The sequence below is a fragment of the Mchenga conophoros genome, linkage group LG7 (assembly GCF_057382185.1).
Source record: "Mchenga conophoros isolate Kocher_MC1m ecotype Shallow Benthic linkage group LG7, M_conophoros_male_GT1.1, whole genome shotgun sequence".
In the NCBI taxonomy this organism is placed as follows: Eukaryota; Metazoa; Chordata; class Actinopteri; order Cichliformes; family Cichlidae; genus Mchenga; species Mchenga conophoros.
The window spans coordinates 34,763,205-34,788,930 of record NC_140532.1 but is presented as its reverse complement, the minus strand read 5'-3'; the positions used below and the strand labels follow the sequence as shown (position 1 = coordinate 34,788,930).

At 42.2% G+C, this 25,726-nt stretch overlaps 1 protein-coding gene across 1 annotated transcript in view; it reads right to left on the bottom strand.

Annotated features, from left to right (window-relative positions):
* The window catches only part of cacna1bb (calcium channel, voltage-dependent, N type, alpha 1B subunit, b), a 220,402-nt gene that overhangs the window by 122,789 nt on the left and 71,887 nt on the right, over positions 1 to 25,726 (bottom strand). Inside the window, exons 4-6 of the mRNA XM_085279031.1 lie at positions 23,894 to 23,985; positions 20,726 to 20,878; positions 10,791 to 10,978 (exon numbers count right to left, since the gene is read on the bottom strand). Of these exons, the coding sequence (XP_085135157.1) occupies positions 10,791 to 10,978; positions 20,726 to 20,878; positions 23,894 to 23,985 (433 nt within the window). The remainder of the gene's footprint in view (positions 1 to 10,790; positions 10,979 to 20,725; positions 20,879 to 23,893; positions 23,986 to 25,726) is intronic.

Genomic DNA, 25,726 nt, shown 5'->3' with positions numbered 1-25,726 from the left:
GCCCTTGACCTCCAGTAACCACTTGCCAGTCCATCAGGGATTACACATTTTTTCCCCATTGAACAGAGGTTGTCAGAGCGTCACGAACTAGTCTCTACGCCAGTGTGACTGAGGCCTAACTGAACCACACCCATACCCACCCCTTCAAACAGGTCAGGCGACGGCAAATATGTTTGGGCACAGTTGGATTACCTTGCATGAGTACACCTTAAATGAATATTACGCTTTAGAACTTTCAGGTCCCTTCCAGATTGTTTTTTGTGTGTTTCCATAAAACTCTCCAGCCTTGTTTTTCTGTCTCTTTGCTTAGATTACTTGTTTTTGCCACAACCTTTACCCTACCATCTGGTTTTGTTTGCCTGACAACCTGCCACACCGTCTTTAAATGCCTTCTGTTTTTCTGTTGGTTTATTTATTTTTGATAAACCACATTTAAATTGCCAGCTTACTTTATTCTGCAATTGAGCCCCCATTTTTAGAGTCCTGAGACTTTCTTTGTTTTTTTGCAGTGAGAGGTCAATTTTTTATTCCCTTATATGTGACAGTGTAACATGTTACACTGTCACAAAGACTGCATGGAAAACATAAGCCATCATCAGTTTATTGCATGGACACTTTAATGGGGATAAATAGGACAAAAGTTGTAAACTTCCCTTGCCTTCCATCCCCAAAGGTTCTCAATTGGATTTAGATCAGGGAAACACACAGGATGGTCCGAAAGAGTGATGTTATTCTCCTGGAAGAAGTCCAGCGTTGTCCTTTTGAAAAACCCAGTCGTTACCACACAGACGAGGGCCCTCAGTCATGAGGGATGCTCTCTGAAGCATCTGGACATAGCCAGCGGCTGTTTGAAGCCCCTGCACCTCCTGAAGCTCCATTGTTCCACCGAAGGGAAAAGCTCTCCAGACCTTTATGGTGCCCACACACTATGGTGTGTAGAAAACATCTCAGGTGGGATCAGCTTGTCATGCCAGTAACGTTGGAAACCATCAGAACCATCAAGATTACATATTTTCTCATCTGAGAATAAAACTTTCTTCCACCTTTCAATGTCCCATGTTTGGTGCTCTCTAGCAACGTCCAAACACCCAGTTCTGTGGCGTTCAAGGAGACGAGGCCTTTGAAGATGTTTTTTGTTTTTGAAGCCCTTCAGTCTCAGATGCCGTCTGATGGTTATGGGGCTGCAGTCTGCACCAGTAACGTAAGGACCACCCAGTGTCATGATGGACAGCCAACTGGATCCTCCGGCTCAGTGCTGGTGAAATTTTGGGGGGTCTTCCACTTCACTTTTTTGTTCCATAAGCCTCAGGATCATTTAAGAAGTCCCAAATGACTTTCTTACTGCGTCCGACCTCAGCAGTGATGGCGCACTGTGAGAGACCCTGCTTATGCAGTTCAACAACCGACCACACATTTTTTTTTTGCCTTTGCTATCAATACGTCAGTGTAACTATCTGACAGAAAATGACAATGCACAGATTTGGCCTTTTAAAGGGATGTGGTCCTAAACTATTGATCAGCTGTAAAACAGCCTCCCATATGGAAAAGAAATGGTAAAAACTTATATGTGATTACTCATGAAAGTGGCCACTTTCTCATTACTTTCATACATTGTTTTAGTAAGTATCCAAAACATACAAGTTTCATTATATAATTTTTCAAGGGATCTTATATCTGTTTTCACTCTTATATGCTTTTCATACAAGTTTCACACAAGACAGATACAAACTTTATAAGATTTATATATATCTTTTCCATATGGGCTGTCTCAGTTTAAGCGTTGAGTTCATTAAACTGCATGCTCAAAAAATGTTTTGTCTCACTCTCATGTCTTTTTATTGCATGTTGAAGCTCTGCTTGGAACCTTGCTAAGATCCAACCATGCAAAATATGATTTGTTGCCATTTTTCAAGAGGTCTTAAACTTTTGATCGGGACTGTACATAGCTACAAAGCTGCATTCACGAAATATAACCACAGAAAAATGGTGACTGTTTGAATTGCAAATGTGAAAAGTTTTGCACTGTGTAACCTACAATAATCACCCAGACACATACAGTATGTCAACTGCCTCTGAAATATTTAACCTAAAGAAATAAAAGTAACCCAGAATTCCTACAAGCAATCTGATAAATGAGCAGCATGTGGATTTATAAGGTTACTGTCACCTTGTGGCTATGCCTTACATCTTAGAATTTGAAAGCTATTGGTATTATACTGTTCACTTTACCAAACTGCTGTAGAAACAGAGCTCATTTCATACCGTTACATGCATACTGAAAATGATGATGACTTTAAAGAAAGTAATATAAGCACTGAGCTACTATAAAATCACAAGGTACAAAAGGGGAATCTATATACTGTATGCGTCCACTGCAACCTCATGAAAACAGAAAATATAGCCACAACAGCACATGCAAATTAAAAACCTGTTTAGGAGGAATTTGGTTTTAGATTTTAAAACCTTAGAAACGTAATACTCAATACTAGAAATAACAAACCACTAAAAAGATCAAAGTATGAGTACCGCAGTATAACAGCTAAATAGCATTATAGACAGTATTCTAATCTCAACTCTTTATATTATGTGACAACAGGACATGCAATATTTTCTTAGTTTAAAAAACTTTTTAGAGGGAAATTTATTTAACTTAACCTCAGTATAACTTTCCAACACATTTTGAATATTAAACCAATACTAATATAGTATTTTTATGGCTAAAGAGAAAGATGTAAAAAGAAAAAAGTAAAGTCTTTCAAAGATAGCAAATCAAACTGTCAGGTTTTGTGTCGTGGCGAGGAAGAAAGAAGCCAAACGCAGGACTCGCAGGTAGGTGAAGACTGGGAATTTATTATGATGAGCGGATGAAACAGGACATGAAACGGAGGGCTGACTGAACGGAGATAGCTGGCTGAACTGAAAAGATAGAACTGGCTGGCTGGACTGGAAACACGTATGGCGTAGACAACATCAACATCAATGACACGACAAAGAACTGGAGGAAACTGAGGACTTAAACACACAGACTGATGCGGATGATAATGAGAGACCGGTGAGTACACAGCTGAACATAATCTGGCTAACGACATGAGAGACGAGCTGATACGGGAAAAACAGGAAGTGAGAACAACATTGATGTGGCAAAATAAACTGAACATGAACAAACTGAAATCACTGGGTCAATGACCCAGGAACACAAACACTGTCCACTGAGCCCAATACTGCATATGAGTGGTGAAATAAAACCCCAAAACAGCAATTAGATGAGCCAAAGTACTTTAAAAACTAGCCAGCCTCCCTTAATCATATGCTTACATGATCTCTAATCATTGACATCCCTGATGTGTGCAGGAAATGGCATGTCTGGCAAGGTTCTCAAAATATTCAAAATTAAATCATGGAATAAAATATTTGTAAAAATTAGACATCCAAATGTGAAACTACATAACTGATTGTGGAAAAACACAACACTACGAGAGGTGTTCTGTCTCCTGAATGCAAAGGCGGATTTTGTGCAGGCACACAGCTACTGGAGGTTAATGGAGCACTATGGACAGAATAGCTGTTTGGTCTTGGTGTGCAGACTGCAGACTTTAGATACACAGGTATGAAGAGAGAAGAAGAATGGTTTGGCCAACCAATTATTGGATGTAAGTGCACAGATCTCAACTGAGCACCTGATGGTAAACAGTGTTATGTCATAACTTTTTGTGTGGGGTCCATTTTCTTTTCCAAGATGATTTGTGGGACAATTATGAGTTCACATGTGTCTGAAAATGTGTTTTTATGAGAGCAAGTGAAGACTGGAGTTGAAATACCTTAGATCAACCATCCAAAGCAATGAATAGTGCACAAGTCAGTTAAAGGAGCAAGGGCAGGCAGGGATGGAGAAGAGTGGGGTGATTTGTGACAGAAGTAGCAAGAGTGAAAAGGAAAGTTTACAAGACAGCAGTGAAACCTGCTGTGATGTATGGTTTGAAGATGGTGACACTGACAAAAAGACAGGGGGCAGAGCTGGAGGTGGCAGAGATTAAGATGTTAAGGTTTTAAGGAGAAGGGATAGTGTGTACAGGGAGTGCAGAATTATTAGGCAAGTTGTATTTTTGAGGAATAATTTTATTATTGAACAACAACCATGTTCTCAATGAACCCAAAAAACTCATTAATATCAAAGCTGAATGTTTTTGGAAGTAGTTTTTAGTTTTAGCTATTTTAGGGGGATATCTGTGTGTGCAGGTGACTATTACTGTGCATAATTATTAGGCAACTTAACAAAAAACAAATATATACCCATTTCAAACATTTATTTTTACCAGTGAAACCAATATAACATCTCCACATTCACAAATATACATTTCTGACATTCAAAAACAAAACAAAAACAAATCAGCGACCAATATAGCCACCTTTCTTTGCAAGGACACTCAAAAGCCTGCCATCCATGGATTCTGTCAGTGTTTTGATCTGTTCACCATCAACATTGCGTGCAGCAGCAACCACAGCCTCCCAGACACTGTTCAGAGAGGTGTACTGTTTTCCCTCCTTGTAAATCTCACATTTGATGATGGACCACAGGTTCTCAATGGGGTTCAGATCAGGTGAACAAGGAGGCCATGTCATTAGTTTTTCTTCTTTTATACCCTTCTTGCCAGCCACGCTGTGGAGTACTTGGACGCGTGTGATGGAGCATTGTCCTGCATGAAAATCATGTTTTTCTTGAAGGATGCAGACTTCTTCCTGTACCACTGCTTGAAGAAGGTGTCTTCCAGAAACTGGCAGTAGGACTGGGAGTTGAGCTTGACTCCATCCTCAACCCAAAAAGGCCCCACAAGCTCATCTTTGATGATACCAGCCCAAACCAGTACTCCACCTCCACCTTGCTGGCGTCTGAGTCGGACTGGAGCTCTCTGCCCTTTACCAATCCAGCCACGGGCCCATCCATCTGGCCCATCAAGACTCACTCTCATTTCATCAGTCCATAAAACCTTAGAAAAACCAGTCTTGAGATATTTCTTGGCCCAGTCTTGACGTTTCAGCTTGTGCGTCTTGTTCAGTGGTGGTCGTCTTTCAGCCTTTCTTACCTTGGCCATGTCTCTGAGTATTGCACACCTTGTGCTTTTGGGCACTCCAGTGATGTTGCAGCTCTGAAATATGGCCAAACTGGTGGCAAGTGGCATCTTGGCAGCTGCACGCTTGACTTTTCTCAGTTCATGGGCAGTTATTTGGCGCCTTGGTTTTTCCACACGCTTCTTGCGACCCTGTTGACTATTTTGAATGAAACGCTTGATTGTTCGATGATCACGCTTCAGAAGCTTTGCAATTTTGAGACTGCTGCATCCCTCTGCAAGATATCTCAATATTTTTGACTTTTCTGAGCCTGTCAAGTCCTTCTTTTGACCCATTTTGCCAAAGGAAAGGACGTTGCCTAATAATTATGCACACCTGATATAGGGTGTTGATGTCATTAGACCACACCCCTTCTCATTACAGAGATGCACATCACCTAATATGCTTAATTGGTAGTAGGCTTTCAAGCCTATACAGCTTGGAGTAAGACAACATGCATGAAGAGGATGATGTGGACAAAATACTCATTTTCCTAATAATTCTGCACTCCCTGTACATCACACAGAGGATGTTGAGAGAAAGACCACAGAGACCATTCACAGATGCAGTGAAGGAGGACATGCAGAGGGTTGGTGTGACAGAGGAGGATGCTAGGAATAAGGTGAGAGAGAGCCAGATGATTGGCTACCCCAAAAGAAAAATAAGTAGAAAAGACTGATGAAGTGTGGAAAAAATAAGGGGCGGCAGTTTTTTTGTAAATTCTAACTTCTAAGAGCTTGCATTTCTTGTCATAACAATTTCCATCGCACACAGAAGTGTGTGAAGACATTTGTAGTATGCACCAAATTTTATCAGGTTTATTTTTTTATTTATTCGAGGTATCTGAGGTTGGCCAGATGAGTATAAGTGTTGTTAGTTTTTACCTTTACAGTTGACTTTGCTTTGAAATTACAGAGTTGATAGCCTCTAACACAATTTCTTCAGCACATTGCCTTTTCTCCACATCTCAATAAGTGACTCAGTTTCACACTAAGTGATATAGGAGTGTCTACAGTTACTCATCAATAAATATGGGAGCAGAAATCAGGCTCATGCACATACAAACATTTCCACAATGGCAGAGAAAAAAAAAAAGGACCAGGCATAAAGACGATGAAATGAAGGTATATGCACATTCTGCATTTGTGCATGGACACAATTTTCTTGTTGGAGACGTGGGCAAGAAATACAGCGATAAAAGCCAAAAAAAACTGGTCAGAGTAAAAATAACTGGTGTATCAAAAAGGGATGACTTTGAGCAGAACGAAATGTAAAAGGCTGAAAATGCAAAGAAAACGTTCTGACTGAGAGGAAAGGCATTCTTGGATCACAGCGGTGCATGGCTGCAATGCTTAGGATAATGAGCCAGAAAAGCAACAGGAGATGTTTGAAGTGAATTGAGGAAGAGCGAGAAGAAGAAAAGAAGGAAAGATGGCTCTGTAAGTGGCTCCCACTGTAGTACCAGTTAGCTGCTTTCTTGTGGGAGAAGAGAATGCAGGGGAAAAGAGAAAGAAATAAGGCAGGGAAAAGCAAAGGAGACGTGTTTGGGGGAATTGAAAGAAGGATGTAAACACAGGGAGAGCAAGGGATGATTAACAGAGGAAAACAGGAAAAAGAAACAGAATTAACAGAATTTAGCTGTATTTATTTATTGAGCAAATAAATGGATGAATTCATCATTAATCACCCATAATTAGGGCAAATGCACTTATGTTTTTCAGATGCATATTGTATGAGCCATTCACCAGGCTGGAGTCGCACTTTGTCACCCGTTCAAGCGTTTGCAAGGTGCAGCTGTCTAATCATTGCATATGCATTTAAAGGAGGATCACACCAACAGCACCAAGGCGATTATGTATTCCCTCTGATTTAGTGAGGTCACAGTATTTGTGGCAGTTTTGCAGACAGATTCTCCGCCTTTGAAATGAAGGCAATGAAAACATCACAGTGGGGGTTTAAAGGAGTAACAAGGAAGAATGCAGCGGGAAATGAAAAATGCTTTTAAGACAGGCTTGCATGTAACTGGGAAATATTCATGGAAACAAAAATTAGACAATATCTAACATGAGCAGTCTGACATGAGTCTCTGTGCATCCAGATTAGTTTGTGATACTTTTGGAGAACACGATCTCCTAATTTTTCCAGTTTCAGTTTGGTTTGCATGAAAATGATACATAATGTCCTGCTTTTTTGTATCTTTAATGATATAGAATCCTTCTGCAGTTCAGCTAATTACTTTTAATTTGTGGCACGCCTAATGTCTGGTGATTTCCATCCATCCATCTTCATCCGCTTTATCTGGGGCCAGGTAACGGGGCCAGCAGCCTAAGCAGAGAAGCCCAGACCTCCCTCTCCCCAGCCACCTCCTCCAGCTTATCCGGGGGAACACCAAGGCGTTCCCAGGCCAGCCAAGATATATAATCTCTCCAGCGTGTCCTGGGTCTGCCCTGGGGCCTCCTCCCGGTGGGACATGCCTGGAACACCGCGCCCAGGAGGCGCCCAGGAGGCATCCTTGTCAGATGCCCAAACCACCTCAGCTGGCTCCTTTCGATGTGGAGCAGCAGCGGCTCTACTCTGAGCCCCTCCTGGATGGCTGAACTTCTCACCCTATCTGTAAGGGAGAGGCCAGCCACCCTTCGGAGGAAGCTCATTTCCGCCGCTTGTATCCGCGATCTCGTTCTTACGGTCACTACCCACAGCTCGTGGCCATAGGTGAGGGAGGGACGTAGATTGACCGGTAAATTGAGAGCTTCGCTTTTACACTCAGCTCTCTCTTCACCGTGACGGACCGTCTGTTGATCTCCGGCTCCCTTCTCCCATCACTCGCGAACAAGACCCCGAGATACTTGAACTCCTCCACTTGGGGCAGGAACTCATCCCTGACCCGGAGTGGGCACTCCACCCTTTTCCGGCTGAGAACCATGGCCTCAGATTTGGAGGTCATTTTGTCTGGTAATTTTTTTTAATGCAAATCTGTACATTACCGTGTGTAATTCTGCTCAAAAACCTTTAAATAACCTAACCAAACCAAACCATAATGTCCCTGCTAATTACTAAGATGCAAAGAAATTTGAACTGTGAATTAAACCACAATACAGGGCAGCTGAATGTCTCTTTAGTTAAAGACATGCAGCTGCAACTTTAATCATCTAAATCCCCAACATTTGGTAAGTACTACTACTGCAATAAATGATACTTTGGTTTACAGTTTTTAATTGGGTTAAAATAATAAAAAACAAGAAGCTCTGGATAAAAATGGACATTGCCACATCGGCCCAGACATGTTGCTATTTCCTAATTCTGCTTGGCTGAACAGCCCGCATCCTTTAGGGAATCTTTTCTCTTGAATTCTAGCATCGTGTGTTTTCACAAGGCACTATCACGCTTTTGTCTGCACTGAAAAAAAAAAAGAGGTGCTGGAGTTTAGATAACAAAACTGTCTGGGTCTATGATAGAAACGAAAAGTACTAGAAACTTAAAAGGCTGGAGGGGTTTAACCCAGTGACCCAGTTGTCTAAGACACAAGAAATCTCTGTTTTGAGTCCAAGCACAGAATGTTACGTGACATTTAGGCTCCCTCTTTTCTTATGTTTCCTCTCATCCTTTAATGTGCTCTGGTGGCTCCAGCTGTGGAAAATGTGTCTTTGCATCACAACAAACAAACAGAAAATAAATCTAAGATTTATGTTTGACAGAATTAAGAAGGCTTTGGGAGAAAGAGGCATCTTCATGCCCTAAAATAAAACCACAGAGTAAATTTACAGCCGCTTTCTTTTGGAAAAAACAGCCAGTGTTGTTGTTTCTTCTGTGATGTTTGTGAATGTGCATAATGAATCTTGGGTGAGTCTTTAATTTTCAATATGCCAACCAAATTGCTTATCTTTCCCTTTCCTTCCAGCCACAATTGATCACATCTTTATGCTTTAACTGGTATTCCAATAAAAATATCACATTTTTCTACTTGCTTTGCAGACCACAGCCTGTAATTTAAAAAGCTTCCTCTCTGATTTTTATGTCTTTCATTTGTCGTATACTGCAATGTTAGTGCCACTACTCTATTTCACATCACGTACTCCTAGACATCCTGAGGGAGCTCAAACTAGACTCACTCCTTCCCACTGAAAAGCCAGCTGAGGTGGTTTGGGTATATGATCGGGATGTCTCCCTTTGTGGGCATGCCCAAAGGGAGGAGGCCCCGCAGTATAGACCCAGAACTCGCTGGTGAGATTATATATCTTGTCTGACCTGGGAGTGCCTCGTGTTCCCTTAGCAGGACTGAAAACGTCATAAGAAGAAAGAGCATCTCGAATAACATGATTCACAGATTTATATTATCCATGTAATTATCCTTAGTGTTTGTTATTTTTTATTTGTATATCCAGCTCTTGTTTTGCTAAGTGTTTTTTTCTTTTTATTGTGCCTGCTTGTGTTTCCCTCTGTCTGGCTTTTCCCTTCCAGTTTTCTGCTCTCATTACTGCCTGATTTAGTTTACAGACTCCTTACTGTCCTTCCCTCCATGTGTGTTTGCTTTTAGTCTGTCTCAACCTTTGTCAGATTGTTGTTGGATATCTCACGTTTTCTCTCGCTTACTCTTTTCTCATTTTGAGACATTTTTTTCCTGCCATCAGTGTGCAGCGCTTTGCATCTTTTAATTTAAGTGACTTTCTGACTCCACTCAAGTGCACTCTGGTTCTCTGTCTCTCTTTGGGTTGAACAATCTCTTCAACACGACTGATAATTTTTATGTATTTTTCCATTACGTACTTACTTGTTACTGCTGATTGCTTTATCATAACCAATCGGAGATAAACACCAGTGAGTGGACAACATTCTTCTTTAAGCTCTTCTCTCATTTCATTTATGGTCATTTAACTTCTAATTTGTTTGGGGGCTGGTCTTTTTTATGAAGCGTTGAAGCGTAAGACTTTTGTCCTGTTTCCGTTTAAAAGAAACAGACTGACTCGTATTCTGTGGATGTGAATGCACAGGGACACTAACACTGAACAGTGACACTACCATACAAACAGAAACCTAGACTGACACTGACACACTGAAGCGGACCCCTGTTTACTTGTTCAACATTTGAGCAATTGTTTTACAGTATGCATACAAAAAGGCATGGTCAAAGATGAAGTAGTCCAAAGTCTGCAAGTTTTATGAATGAATCAATGTGAAATACCTTCATGGTTCCAGGTGTCAATGTGTGCTCCATGTGAGTGTGGAGGAAACAGGTCACACAGACCCAAAGCACAATTTTTTTTTCAGAAAATTTAAAGTTCTGCCAGGTAAACAAGCTAAAAACAGCATGATTCTGCTCGTCTAACCTTAACCTCCAGTGGTAGGCCAACACTGTAAAGGTTGCACTGAGGGAAGTGCTAGAGGAAAGGTCATGAGATTCATGCACTTTCATGGTTTATCTCAATGCAAAAATAGAACAAGAAATGAAGTCAAGCCACAAGTATCTACAGTATAAAACTATTGTGATCAGTGCATAGAATTAGAACAAGGGTTCATGCTCTTCAGATCAGCAAAATACATGTCCTGATATCATTATCAAAAAAGAGAGATAAAAATATGGAGATAATAAAACTGGAAAAGTTGATGAAGAATGAGGAAAAATAACATCTCTGTGGATAATATAACAAATAAGTGGATGTTCAAAGTTTTAGTGTGGATAGACTCACGCTGTAAAGGATGTCCACCCAGCCCTCCATGGTAATGCACTGGAAGACTGTAAGCACTGCGAAAAGGATGTTGTCGAAGTTGGTAATACCAAAGTTGGGTCCGGTCCAGTACACTTTACACTCGCTCCCACTGGGACAGGTCCTCGCTGGGGGCTCATTACCACAAGGCCAGTCAGCTGTTCTCTCATCTGACCAAAAGAGAGATACAGAGAGAAAGGAAAATGATTCTGCCAGCCTGTTTAAATCTACTAGACATATACAGCATAGGCTTGTTCCTGCACTTGTGTGCGTAACCAACCAGTGTTATCCCAATGTTTCCAAAATGTTTCACATTCTTCCAAAAAGTCCAACCATCTACTCCTAATCAGTCATCGTTCATGGCTACAACACTTACAAAGAAAAATACACCACAGGTCCATTAGTCACATCTGTGTCATAGTCTGCGTGAGCAGCTGGGTGTGGCCTGTGTGGATCCCTGCCTCCTGTACCCACCTTGCTGCGGGCCTACCATCCACTCACCCCAGCAGCACACCTGGAGTTCATTCTGGGCAATCAAGGGAGGGTATTTAGGCCAGTTCACCAACCCACCTAAGTTGGTAACAGCCTCTAGCTCAAGAGCCAAGTTCCTTGTTTGCTTACCTTGTCGGCGGGTCTCCTGCTCTGCCAGCCTGCTATGGCACAACACCACCACTAAGGTTCACCTTTTGGATTCTGGACACAAACCCTCTCAGTATTCTCAGTCACACTCCAGTATCACCAACCGCACTACCTGCCTGCCTTCACCACCCCACGCAGGGGCCTAGGAAACTCAGGTCAGACCTCCTAAACACTCCTCTGCCACCCACTCGGACCTCTGCCTCAGCCTCCTCCTACCCAAGTAAGGCAGTCCATTTCAGTATTCACTATAATCTCTGGCCCAACCCATGCACCCACTAACACCATTTCTCTCTCTCTCCCTTTAGTGTGCACCGTGAGCACCACGCCACCAGTCACTGCTTATGTAATGTACCTCGGGCTGCCACACTAGGATTCTCTGCCTTGTAATGAATTGTGTATGAAGTCAAGTTTCTAGGTTTTTGTTTCGCCACCACACTAGTGTCCACCCACTAACCATTATTGTCACGGTCCGGGGCAGCGGCCGTGTGGAGAGTGGAAGGAGGACCCAAAACGCAGCACTTATTCAGATGTGAGGGTGATTTATTGTTGATAACAAACACAAAGTGGAGATGGCAAACAGAACTAAGGACAAAACTAAACTGGGATAAACTACACAGAGGAGTGGCAAACCTGAACACGAAGGGAGAACAGCAGGGAGAACACGCAGAGGATTACACCAGGTAGGAACACAGACGACGCGACGAGGAGCAGAGGAAATCACACACTATAAATACACAAAGAGACACTGGGAAATCACACACAGATGGGGGAAACAGCTGGACCTGATTAACCTGACGAGACAGGGGAACACTAACACCAGGGACCAACAGAGGGAGCACAAACCCAGAACCCAGTGTCTAAAATCCCAAACACAAACCATCCCAAAACAGCCATGAATAATAATGAAAGTAATAACAATAAGTACATAAACATAAAGTCACTGAGTCATGGTCGCAGGACCATGACAATTATATTGTGTATAACGCCATGCTAAGGTCCCTGGTTTGTCTCTCCTTGTTTTCCCTGTGTTGTTGTAAATAAAACTTCTTTAGTTCAACTATTCTGCCTCCGCACTTGAGTGCAGTTCTGGTACAGGCCTCTGGCCCCCTTGACAATCTGCTCCAACCCACATTCACTGGTTTTCTCAGGTGAGGACCACTGACCTAGTAACCTGTAACTCTGAGTCAAGCTGCAGCCTCATGCTTTCAATCACTGCACAAAGCTCGGGTCCACAGGTGAAGGTCAGTCCAACAATCATCTTGGGAATTACAAGCTTGGCTCTCTGGCTTGGCTCACTTTAAAAGAATGACGCTATCATTGCAGCTGAGGCACTTAACTAGCAGCAAATCGTTTAGCTCCTCATCTATACTGATGACACCATAGCTCGACCTACATCTGTAAAATAGATTTCTTGTATCTTCTTTAACTTAACAGAAAAGAAGATGGCACAGATGAACTTGGGACATCCTTTCTTGTAAGTCAGGTCAGGATATTTTCCATTGATGTCCTTTCTAACATGTAGCACGCAACAGGAAAAGGCTTCAGACACATTGGCACTATTAGAAATATAGCATGTTGTTTATATAATAAGGCTGCTTGGATGGAGCAAAGAGGAGGCAGCACATATGATGGGTGCAGCAGTGAATGCACTGAACAATGAGCTGCACCGTCACACAGAGTTTATGGTAGGGAGAAGACAGGTTAAACACCACCTTTGCTGATTGATGTTGAGAAATGAGTGAAAATAGCTGTAATGAAATATAAGAATGATGTTTTACGGACTTTTATTTCATTTTCTAATCTTTTCTTTGCATCACCACCAGCGCCTGGCCAAAGCCAGAGAAACTTAGATGATGGTGTCAGGAGATTCATCAAGAAAATGTGCATTGCATGATCACTAAAAGAAACACAACTCAATAACAACTGTTTTATTGTGGATATAAACAGAAATAATTGATACGCAGAGCAGTAAAAAACAACAACAAATAAAGTACTTCAATGCACTTGAACTGTTTATGTTTTGTATGGAAAGAATTCAGATATCATCAAATCAAGCAAACTGCAATTTGTGTGCTTTCACTTGAAGCTCTGAATCTACACCATCTCTGTAATTGCATCAGCTGCCAGAACACTGTAAACCATCCTGCTGGATAAGCATGATTTAGTCGTATTCTGCATTCAGTTTCCCTTGGATGTCAGAGCTGGGAGTAACGTCACTCCTGAGTTCAGTGCTTTCCAGTGGTAAGCTGGAAAAGCTCGGATAAACAAAATTTGTTTTGCTCCTTTGTGAAGTAGAAACTTTCATGCATCGCTAGCATTACAGCATAATGCCTACTTTTGTTGCGCTTGAAAACACCACCACAGCATGTTCATGGGAAGAATCTCATCAGTATTCTATGTGTGGCTTGTTTAACGACTCAGCAGCACAGATTATATATTTTAGAGTTTTACTACATGCACTGCTGCCATCTCGGATTGTAAATTTGGATTTGGTGAGCTCTATATATTTTATATATCTGAAATGAATGTTGTAAAATAATTTTTTCCAACCTGCCGTGGAAGCTGTCTAACAAAGGAATGGAATCTTTTCTGGGATTCTCAAAGTGACAAACAATAATATTGGTGTACATGACAGGCTGCAGAAAGTTTGGTTAAAGGATGTGCTGGCACACATGTCAGCAGATGGAAACTAGAATAAAGAATAAATACTCTGAGTATAACAGATGCCTTGTGCTTCCAGAGTTTCATGAGGCGTAGTGGCTGATCACAAGTCGAGCCAAGTTTTAACGATGATTTGCAGAGCCAGATTGCAAAGCCAACATCCCCCTGGTGTCACTCCAGTGAAATGTGTCCTTTCCTTCCCACTGACAGGTGCCGTGTCAGCTGGACTCAGTGTTTACAGGTGATATGGGACCCCTCTGAGGTCTTCATTTTCTTTGGCTGGCTACACTTCTTCAGTTTTATAAGAAATGATAACCTTAAATAGCATGTTATTATTTAAAACAAGTCCGATGGCATATATACACTCAACAAAAATATAAACGCAAAACCTTTGTTACTGCTCCCATTCCCCATGGGATGGACGTAGAGACCTAAAATTCATTCCAGATACACAATATAACCATCCCTCCCAAACAGTGGTCACAAATCAGTCCAAATGTGTGGTAGTGGGCACATCTGCTATATTGAGATAATCCATCCCACCTCACAGGTGTGCCACATCAGGATGCTGATCTGACATCATGAGTAGTGCACAGGTGTACCTCAGACTGCCCACAACAAAAGGCCACCCTGGAATGTGCAGTTTTTTTGCGCTATTGGGGGTCTGGGGACCCAGAACCGGTCAGTATCTGGTGTGACCACCATTTGCCTCATGCAGTGCAACACATCGTCGCATGGAGTCTATCAGATTGTCAATTGTGGCCTGTGGAATGTTGGTCCACTCCACTTCAATGGCTGTGCGAGGTTGTTGGATATTCGTGGGAACTGGTACACGCTGTCGTATACGCCGGTCAAGCACATCCCGAACATGCTCAATGGGTGACATGTCCGGTGAGTATGCTGGCCATGCAAGAACTGGGACATTCTCAGCTGCCATCTGGCCTGAACAATGTGAACCATGATTCATCCGTGAAGCGCACACCTCTCCAACGTGCCAGACGCCATCGAATGTGAGCATTTGCCCACACAAGTCTGTTACGGCGACGAGCTGGAGTCAGGTCAAGACCCCGATGAGGATGACGGGCATGCAGTTGAGCGTCCCTGAGATGGTTTCTGACAGTTTGGGCAGAAATTGTTTGGTTGTGCAAACCAATTGTTCCAGCAGCTGTCTGGATTTATTCGTAAATCAGGGTGGAAAATAAGTATTTGGTTAATAACAAAAATACAACTCAATACTTTGTAACATAACCTTTGTTGGCAATAACAGAGGTCAAACGTTTACTATAGGTCTTTACCAGGTTTGCACACACAGTAGCTGGTATTTTGGCCCATTCCTCCATGCAGATCTTCTCGAGAGCAGTGATGTTTTGGGGCTGTCGCCGAGCAACACGGACTTTCAACTCCCGCCACAGATTTTCTATGGGGTTGAGGTCTGGAGACTGGCTAGGCCACTCCAGGACTTTCAAATGCTTCTTACGGAGCCACTCCTTTGTTGCCCGGGCGGTGTGTTTTGGATCATTGTCATGTTGGAAGACCCAGCCTCGTTTCATCTTCAAAGTTCTCACTGATGGAAGGAGGTTTTGGCTCAAAATCTCACGATACATGGCCCCATTCATTCTGTCCTTAACACGGATCAGTCGTCCTGTCCCCTTGGCAGAAAAACAGCCCCATAGCATGATGTTTCCACCCCCATGCTTCACAGTAGGTATGGTGTTCTTGGGATGCAACTCAGTATTCTTCTTCCTCCAAACACGACGAGTTGAGTTTATACCAAAAAGTTCTACTTTGGTTTCATCTGACCACATGACATTCTCCCAATCCTCTGCTGTATCATCCATGTGCTCTCTGGCAAACTTCAGACGGGCCTGGACATGCACTGGCTTCAGCAGCGGAACACGTCTGGCACTGCGGGATTTGATTCCCTGCCGTTGTAGTGTGTTACTGATGGTGACCTTTGTTACTTTGGTCCCAGCTCTCTGCAGGTCATTCACCAGGTCCCCCCGTGTGGTTCTGGGATCTTTGCTCACCGTTCTCATGATCATTTTGACCCCACGGGATGAGATCTTGCGTGGAGCCCCAGATCAAGGGAGATTATCAGTGGTCTTGTATGTCTTCCATTTTCTGATGATTGCTCCCACAGTTGATTTTTTCACACCAAGCTGCTTGCCTATTGTAGATTCACTCTTCCCAGTCTGGTGCAGGTCTACAATACTTTTCCTGGTGTCCTTCGAAAGCTCTTTGGTCTTGGCCATGGCGGAGTTTGGAGTCTGACTGTTTGAGGCTGTGGACAGGTGTCTTTTATACAGATGATGAGTTCAAACAGGTGCCATTCATACAGGTAACGAGTGGGGGACAGAAAAGCTTCTTACAGAAGACGTTACAGGTCTGTGAGAGCCAGAGATTTTCCTTGTTTGAGGTGACCAAATACTTATTTTCCACCCTGATTTACGAATAAATTCTTTACAAATCCTACCATGTGGATTCATGGATTTTGTTTTCACATTCTGTCTCTCACAGTTGAAGTGTACCTCTGGTGCAAATTACTGACCTCTGTCATCATTTTAAGTGGGGGAACTTGCACAATCGGTGGCTGACTAAATACTTTTTTGCCCCACTGTATATATACGAGTATCGTTGCCCCCCTAATATATATATTAGGGGGGCAACGATACTCGTATCGATATTGAACCGTTCGATACAGTGCTTTCGGTTCGGTACGCATATGTATCGAACAATACAAAATTTTTAATTTATTTTATCAACTTTCCTTCTGACGATGCTGTCTGTGTTGAGCGCTCAGTCGATCTGTGCTCGACAGTGCAGCCTAGGCGGAGTAGTTGAACGCAGATTCACTGAGCGCAGGGCAAGCTAGCGAGACAGAAGTTAAGCTCTCCTTGCAACATGGCAAATTGAACCTCCCCCACCCTAATTCAGATCTGGCGTTTGGAATTATTTTGGTTTTCATGTGACGTATGACCCTGAAGGTAAGCGCGTCATGGACTAAAGTAAAACAGTATGTTGGATGTGCCACGCAATGCTCAATTACATGGGTGGGAGCTAGTGTGTTAGCGCAGTTAGCTCGTTAACGTGTTGGCCGTCCAGCCCCATGCACGGGGCGATCCGCCGTAGCTCGTTAACGAAGATTTGCCGTGTTGCGGCGTTAACGTCATTTCAACGAGATTTACGCTGACAGCACTAGTGGGAACACAACGAATATGACTGCACATTTACTCCGACATCATCCTAGTGCAAAGACAAGTGGAAGCAGACAAAAACAACAAGCATGCATGCTACAAACTTTACTCGAGTCATTTAGACAGCCGTTAGCACATGAATCTCCTTATGGGGACCTGATATGTTTAATATGCTGCTGAGAATATAGCCCAGAAGAAGCAGATAGTATAGCTTTTATTTTGGAAAGAGCCATTTCTCTGTAATAAACTCTCCTTTCCAAAAATGAGTGATTCCTCAATCAGATCCAGTCGGGTTACCAAAATCTATCTCTGCCCTGCCCGTCGGGCTATCGTAGGAAGGAAAAATATATGTCAATGCTTTTGCATTCTTTCGGAAATGTAGCTGGGTAATTATGTCATTGGCATCGGTGAGCCACTGTCAATATGTGACATATTGAAATCGCGTTTGAATTTGCGCTTGTTTTTTGCTTTCACTTTGCAATCGTGCGAACTGTGTATAGAGAGCGACAGTACTGATTGGTGAGTGATGATAATTTGTGCACCAATTCCTCTGACATCGTCTTATTAATCGTTAGCTTACTATGCAAACATGACAAGTGAAATCTCCCGCAGCAAGCTTAAACATGTGAGAGGTTGATTGCGCAGAGAATCGCTGAGCATTATGTGAGTGCGTGTGTAAAAGCAGCAGGATATATATTTTAGTTCTGCTGAGCCAAATCAGACAGGTCAGGGTGAAGAAGTGACAGCCAAAGAAAAGCTTACCACAAAACGGAAAAGTTATGACAAATCAGACTATAAATATGGTCACTTCATAGTCACTCCAAAAAACCCAACATGGTGCCAGTAAAACAATAATATTGAGGCTTCAGAGTGCACAGTCTAAAACCAGTGAGTGATTGTCACGGTAACTACATTCCAATATGGTTTGTGATCTAAAGGCAAAGTATCAAAAGACAGATTTAAAGAGATTAACCTCTCTTCTGCCCTGCAGAGGTTGAGGTCAAGGTCTAACACATGTAATACACTAGGTCCTTGTGACTTTAACTAGCATTATGACTCACTCGTTAATACGCACACACACACACACACACACACAAGAGAAGAAGAAAACATAACCATCCAGAAAGTTACCAATGCTGCACAGCTCAAACCCCGCTGTGTCCGTGTGACCAAAATAACTCAAGAACACATGTGCTGTACATTAGCAAGCTGTCACAACTGCTCACACCCTTACAAGCAGGGGTAAAACACACACATACACATGTATGCTTATGCATATAGTCAGACGCACACATATTTTACAAATAACCAAAACAATAACCTTCACAATAGCCTTCACACTCTATCCGATACTAGCAATGTGCAAATAACCCTTCTCATAATACTTTATCACTGCATTACACAATGGGTAATTTCAGCCAGTCAACCTGACTGTTTTCTATAATTACTAGAGCACTGTAGTATAATAACAACCTCATAATAGTAGCCTGGCTTAAATTTATCAGAAATTGTTTTGCTGCTCTGCTAACTCATACACAGGAGAGCCTGTTACATTTTTTTCTCCTTCCCTTTTAGTTTCATTTTAAGGGCCATAAAATAAGGTTATGGTGTCTCATACTTAAGCGTTTCACAATGTAAACGACCATTTTACACACTGTGTTTCAAATTTCTTTGGACATAATATTCAACATGCACCTCTTGTCCGCCTTTCCAGGGGGACAATATATATATATATATATATATATATATATATATATAAATATATATATCTGGAGAAATACCAAGGGCTCAGAGAAGAGCTCGAGAGGATGTGGAGGGTGAAGGTAACGGTGGTCCCCGTGGTAATCGGAGCACTAGGTGCGGTGACTCCCAAGCTAGGCGAGTGGCTCCAGCAGATCCCGGGAATAACATCGGAGATCTCTGTCCAGAAGAGCGCAGTCCTGGGAACAGCTAAGATACTGCGCAGGACCCTCAAGCTCCCAGGCCTCTGGTAGAGGACCCGAGCTTGAAGGATAAACCGCCCGCAGGGGCGTGCTGGGTGTTTTATATATATATATATATCTTTTACTATCTTTTATAGTGGAAAAATATTAATAGAGCTTCTGTTTTTGTTCCTGTTCTAAAGGTAGACAGCCTAGGTACTAACAGCATTTTAACATGACTCCTGTTTGGAGTCTGCCTCAAGTGGCCATTAGAAGAACTGCAGTTTTTGGTATTTCAGCATCGGTTTCATTTTTCAGCTCCAGAGTTTGCGCTTTGGTCTTAGACAGTTTGGTCTCAGAAGGCACTGCAGCAAGGCCCAGTATGACATAAAAGAGGATTATGATGAAAGCCACTCTACTAGAATGAAAATATAAAAACTAGGAATGAATGTAATAGGTTATGCTCTGAATCCTCACACGTGGTAAAACTGAAGTAATTTATTGGTGGAAACTTTAATCTCCATATTTATATAATTGTACGTCTATCTTTAATTTAATTCTACAAATGTTCAGTTAATTTAAGGACAGTTACTTTAAAAAAAAGAGAGAAACTTTTACTACCTATTAACAGGAACTGTGTGATAGTGCACCACCATAAAAGCTATTCATTTTCCTTAGGGAACATCCTCTGAAACAATTAACTGATAAAATTAATTATTTTCCAGCGTTATCATTTCTTTTAAAAGGTAATGAAGCTATTTGAAGTTTGGAGATGAAATATACCTCCACGTTAACTGCTTTACTATACAGGTCTTTCAGAAAAACAAAAAACAAAACAAAAACAAAGCACTGACCTCATGCCCATTGTGATTGATCACACATTTGTTTTTTCAAGATCTGAGTTTCATACAAAAATCAATGGCATTCAAAGGCCTCCTGAAAGGTAAAATGCTCTTATTCTGACATGCTGCAGCTTCTATTGGTAAATTCCATTATTATTATTAAATCTGTTGAGATAAAACCTTTAAAAATGTAATGCAAAAGCTTTTCTCACTAGAATAAACTTCTGATGCAGGAGAAAGGTGAAAGCAGTAACAACCTCATTAACCCCATCTGAGTTTCCATTCGATCGAGAGGCCCAATGCTAAAATATCTCTATTGGGTTACTACAAAAGCTATCAATCATAACTTGAAGACAGTGAAAATGCCATCTATCAATATCAGGATTTGAAAAATAGCTGACAAAAACTGTGCTGTGGGTTTGTTTGCTACATTGATGTTTATCATACTGCCTCCAAGCGCTGTGAACGTGCAGCTATTCATGTGGCAGGAGTACATATACAACATAATCATTTATGCATGCCTACTTTAATAATGCATTATATGTTCTCGTATTTAACAAATACATGGACACAGACAAAAGAAAATAAATGCTCCAGCAGCTAAGCTGATCAGGCAGTGTTGTCCTACAAATGCGCCACAGACAAGCTGTCACTCTCACCAGTGCCGTTCTTGAAGCAGGTGGTGTGGAATTTGCCCATGTAAAACTCCACCCCAATGATGGCAAACATAACAATGGCGAAGAACAGCAGCAAGCCAATCTGAAGAAGTGGAACCATGGCTTTCATTATAGACTTCAACACCACCTGGAGGCCTAAGAGACAAGAGGAGAGGAGGAGAATGATTATAGGCAGGGATTTGCCAATTTCTTGGAATTTTAAAACTTAAAAGGCAAAGTGAAAACTTCATGAATATCAAAAAACTAAAGCACATACAGATACGTATGCTTGTGTCTGCTATGAAAACACATACATAATAAATTCAATTTTATTACAAATTAGGGAGGCGCATAGACGTGTGTAACAAAGTTACAGTCACAGTTAAAACTGACAAATAATGACAAAATAACCTACTTGCAGTCGGTAAAATAAGTATTTATGATAAAATGTATAAATAAATTAAATATAAATTTGAATAAAAGCAACATGCTGTATATCATACAATTGCTTTTGCTTGGAAAATTAAGTATTCATAAGAAGAAAATGGTCAGGAACTAAGCCAACTTTCCAAGAAGAATTGGATCTCGGCTGCTTTAGCATTTGCATTTACTGGTTGCATTACATTTATCACATTGCTTTTAATTAACTGCTATCTTGCTTTATGTTACCCATTCGTTCACTACATTTAGCTACTACTTAATTTAACATGTGTTTATTTAAGATAAGATAAGATAAGATAAGATAAGACTTTATTGATCCCACGACGGGGAAATTTTTGCATTACCTCAGCTCAGGTACAGATATCAGAAGGAAATACAAAAATACAAATAAGTACAACCAATGAAAAAAAGTAAGATAATACACTATATACAACGATAGCATGCAGTCTGAAGTGTAAAGGCTGAACAGGAAAGGTGAGAGAATCGTGCCCTGTGGTGCCCCCGTGCTGTAGATTACCACCTCAGACACACAGTCATGGAGCCTCACATTCTGTGGTCTGTCGGTAAGGTAGTCGATGGTCCATGCAGTCAGCTGTTTTCTTACTGTGGCTCCCTCCAGCTTCCCTCTCCGTAGTGCAGGTTGGATGGTGTTGAAAGCACTGGAGAAGTCAAAAAACATGATCCTCACAGTGCTCCCCACCTGCTCTAGGTGAGGGATAGGTGTAACAGGTAGATGACAGCATCTTCCACCCCAATTCCAGAACAGTAGGCGATCTGCAGGGGGTCCATCGCTGAGTCCACCAGTGGCCGAAGGTGGTGCAGGATGAGCCTTTCCATTGTCTTCATCAGATGAGAAGTCAACGCAACAGGCCTGAAGTGGTTGGGCTTCTTGGGGTGTGCGATTTTTGGCACCAGAACCACACAGGAAGTCTTCCACAGTTCAGGAACCCTCTCCAGGCTCAGGTTGAAGATGTACAGGGCCACCTGACAGAGCTGGTCTGCACAGTCCCTGAGCAGTCTGGAGCAGATTCCATCCGGACCTGCTGCCTTCCTTGCCTTCATCCTCTTGAGCTGACTACTCACCTAATCAGCTGTGAAGTAGATGTGAGGCTGGGCTGGAGTGGGGGGTGGGGCTGGCTCTGTTGTGGGTAGATGTGTGGACAGGGGTGAAGCAGGGTTGTGGTGAGAGGAGAGCTCAGGTGACAATGGCAAACACTGTACCTTCTTGGTAGGCACAGTGTTCTCAACACAGAAATTAATGTAGTCCGTGATGCAGTGGGTGAGGGCGTCGATGCCCTCATCGTGAGGCTTCCAGAGTTCCTGCCAGTCTGTGCATTCAAAACAGTCTCTTAGGGCCTCAGTGCATTCCTCAGACCACACCTTTATCACCTTCTTTGTGGGGGGTTTCCTTTTCACCATAGGAGTGTAAGTGGGGTAGAGAATGACCAGGTTGTGGTCTGAGTGGCCAAGCGGGGGGAGGGGTGATGCGCTGTAAGCCTGCTTTGTTTTGGCAAACAATAGATCCAGGGTTTTGCTGTCCCTTGTATGGCAGTCAATGTGACAGATATTGAGGCATGATTGAAGTCCCCAGAGATAATAATGAGGGACTGCAGATGTGCCATCTGTAGCTGAGAGACGGTGGAGTGAATGTACTCACAGGCTGCTGTAGCGTCGGCCGAGGGTGGGATGTAAACAGTCAGCACAATAACGTGTGAAAATTCCCTGGCCAGGTGGTATGGCCGGACGCTAACCGCGAATAGTTCAATGTCTTTAGTACAGCGCTGTTCCTTCACAGTGATGTGTCCTGGGTTACACCATCTCTCGTTGACGTACATTGCTAGTGCCCCACCTCTCCTCTTACCACTCTCCATTGCATTCTGGTCCGCTCTAACCAGTTGAAAGCCATCCAGAGTTATGACAGAGTCCGGCGTGTGGTCCGTGAGCCATGTCTCAGTGAACAGGAGGAGGCTGCTCTGCTTGTACTCCCACAGCAGTCTGGTTAGCGCAATTAGCTCTTCCATCTTGTTGGAAGTACTTCACTCCAGCCCTGCCCTCCTCCGACGCCGTAATTCCTTGGAATCTTGGGTCGCTCCTCTGGGAGTACTTTCCTGTTGCCCAGTGCTAGTAGCTGTTCCCTACTGTAAACAATGGGGTGGCTTACAGATTCTCCAGAAATGGTGGTAAAAAGTCCCAAAAAGAGTAGAAGACATGCTACTACTCTCATGAAAATTTGTGGGTCCATGTCCCGTTGCACAACAAATAAAAGATGACCAAGAGTGTCGGGTAAAAAAGCTTAAAACACAAGAAAAAAAGAAAGGAAAGAAAAAAGCTGGGAGCTGAGGAAACAGGCTGCCTACTGTGGCGCCATCGTGTCACATTGGTCACCAATTTTAACTATTCATCTTGGGCTAACCTTTATGTTTTTTCAAGTTGTATTTATCGTTAACTTCATCTATCACTCTCTACTTCTAAATGTAATGGCTACAGCAGAGTATTAGGCCCACATTAAGAAAAAAATATATATTATTGATAATTTTGAGATTAAAATCGAAATTTCTAGGTCAAAGTGAAATATCTATTTTGGGAAAAAAGTTTAAATGTTGAGATTACAGTTGTTGTATCAAGACAAACTGCCATGGTTGGCATCACATTTTGACTGTTTTCACAAAATAGACTTTAATCTTGAAAGTTCAGCTTTACTGATCTAAAACGCTACCTATATAAACTTACTGGGGATTCCTGACACCAGCTTCAGGGGTCTCAGCACTCTCACCGCTCGTAGCGTTCTCAGGTCAAAGTCTGAACCCACCGTGGCCAAGATTCTGTATGCAGATGCAAACAAAGACAAGAAATAAGCCCATTAAAAGTCAGAAATACATAAATGTATGCTTTTATCTACAAGGAATATACTCTAGAAAAGCTTAGTGAATTTTTTCGTGTGTGTGTGTGTGTGTGTGTGTGTGTGTGTGTGTGTGTGTGTGTGCGCGCATCCTTGCTAGTGAACCACAGCTGCCAGCCCTCATTACAAGCTGTACACAGAACGAAAGACCTAAGTGCTCCAGTGAAACACACACATAAGAAACACATGCTGTAGGCTAAAGAGAGAGCACGAGTGAGTGTGAGAGAGAGAGGAAGATGAAAATAAGAATTACTGTAAAAACATATATGTGAATGTGAACAAAGATATTCCTTTACATTTCCCACTTTGGACTGGTTCTCATAATAGTAGCATTTTATACAACGTGCCTCACTCACACACATACACGCTTTTGTACCAACGTACCAAAGAGCAACTTGGCGTTCAGTATCTTGCCCAAGAATTCGATGGCACACAGATTAGAGCAGCCAGGGATTGCACCACCAACATTTCAATTAGTATATGACCTGCTCTACATTATGAAATACAGCCACCCCATAAAAATACCTTGCTAGACTTTATTTGTCACTGAGTGCAGGACAGGCACCAAGATGAAGTAGACAGTTGCATGTTACCATCCACCTATGAATATGTTGCCATCTTTTTTTCTCTTTGTGTATATGTCTTCAATATAATATTTTGGGGAGACTGGCAGGTTGGTATTAGTCTAGCAGTGCAAACTTCAAGTAAAAATGAAAGTAACTACTGAGCGAAAGGCAATTATCTCGATATCTGACATGTTTCCATTCAGTTGTTCAATGTGGGACTTTTTTTTCAACACTAACCATACAAAAAATCTTCCTCTGTGACAGATACACTACAATGTGCCCCATTTAACTTTGAAATGAAACCCACACGTTTGCTTTGTTCATAAGAAAGAGTTATTTTTAACCACATTTGAGAATAATTAATATTTTTAACATCCCAAATGGGTGTGTTTTTTAAGTCTCTCAGTTAAGTACTGTTGGGAGCCACAGAGCAGCCCCAAAAACCTCAAGAGTGCAATAGCTTTTATGTTGAAGGCAGAATATACTCACGACTGAGGAAATCTTCTTCATGTAAGTGTGCAACATACTCACACACACACGCACACACCTACACACACACACACACACACACACACACACACACACACACACACACACACACACACACACACACAGAAAGTGAGAGAGAGTAGAAGACAAGAAGAAAGGTCATTTATCACTCCCTGGCAGTGTTGGGACTAACGCGTTATTAAGTAACGCGCTACAGTAACTACGTTATTATTGTGGTAACGAGCACGGTAACTAGTTACTATGCCAAAATCAGGAACGCGTTAGTCGTTACTGGGATTTAGATAGGGTCGTTACTCGTTACTTCGTGTGGTGGCTATCGCGGAGCTTCCACAGATTAAGTAACATTAGCAAGTGGTGGAGGCAGCAGGTGGATGAAGGAAAAGGGACGCAGAAGGAAAAGAGACCCGAGGCGGCCGCCGGTCCAAGTGTGAACTGAACTTCAGGTAAGAAGTTATGACCTGCAGTCTCTCTGGGTCAGATATAAACCAAGTTTAGGTGGAGTTTATTTTCGTTATTCTGACTTTTTCCGTACTGCGTGCTAGCTAGCATGATGGAGTTTCTATACAGCTGGGTGGTGCTATGAAGTTA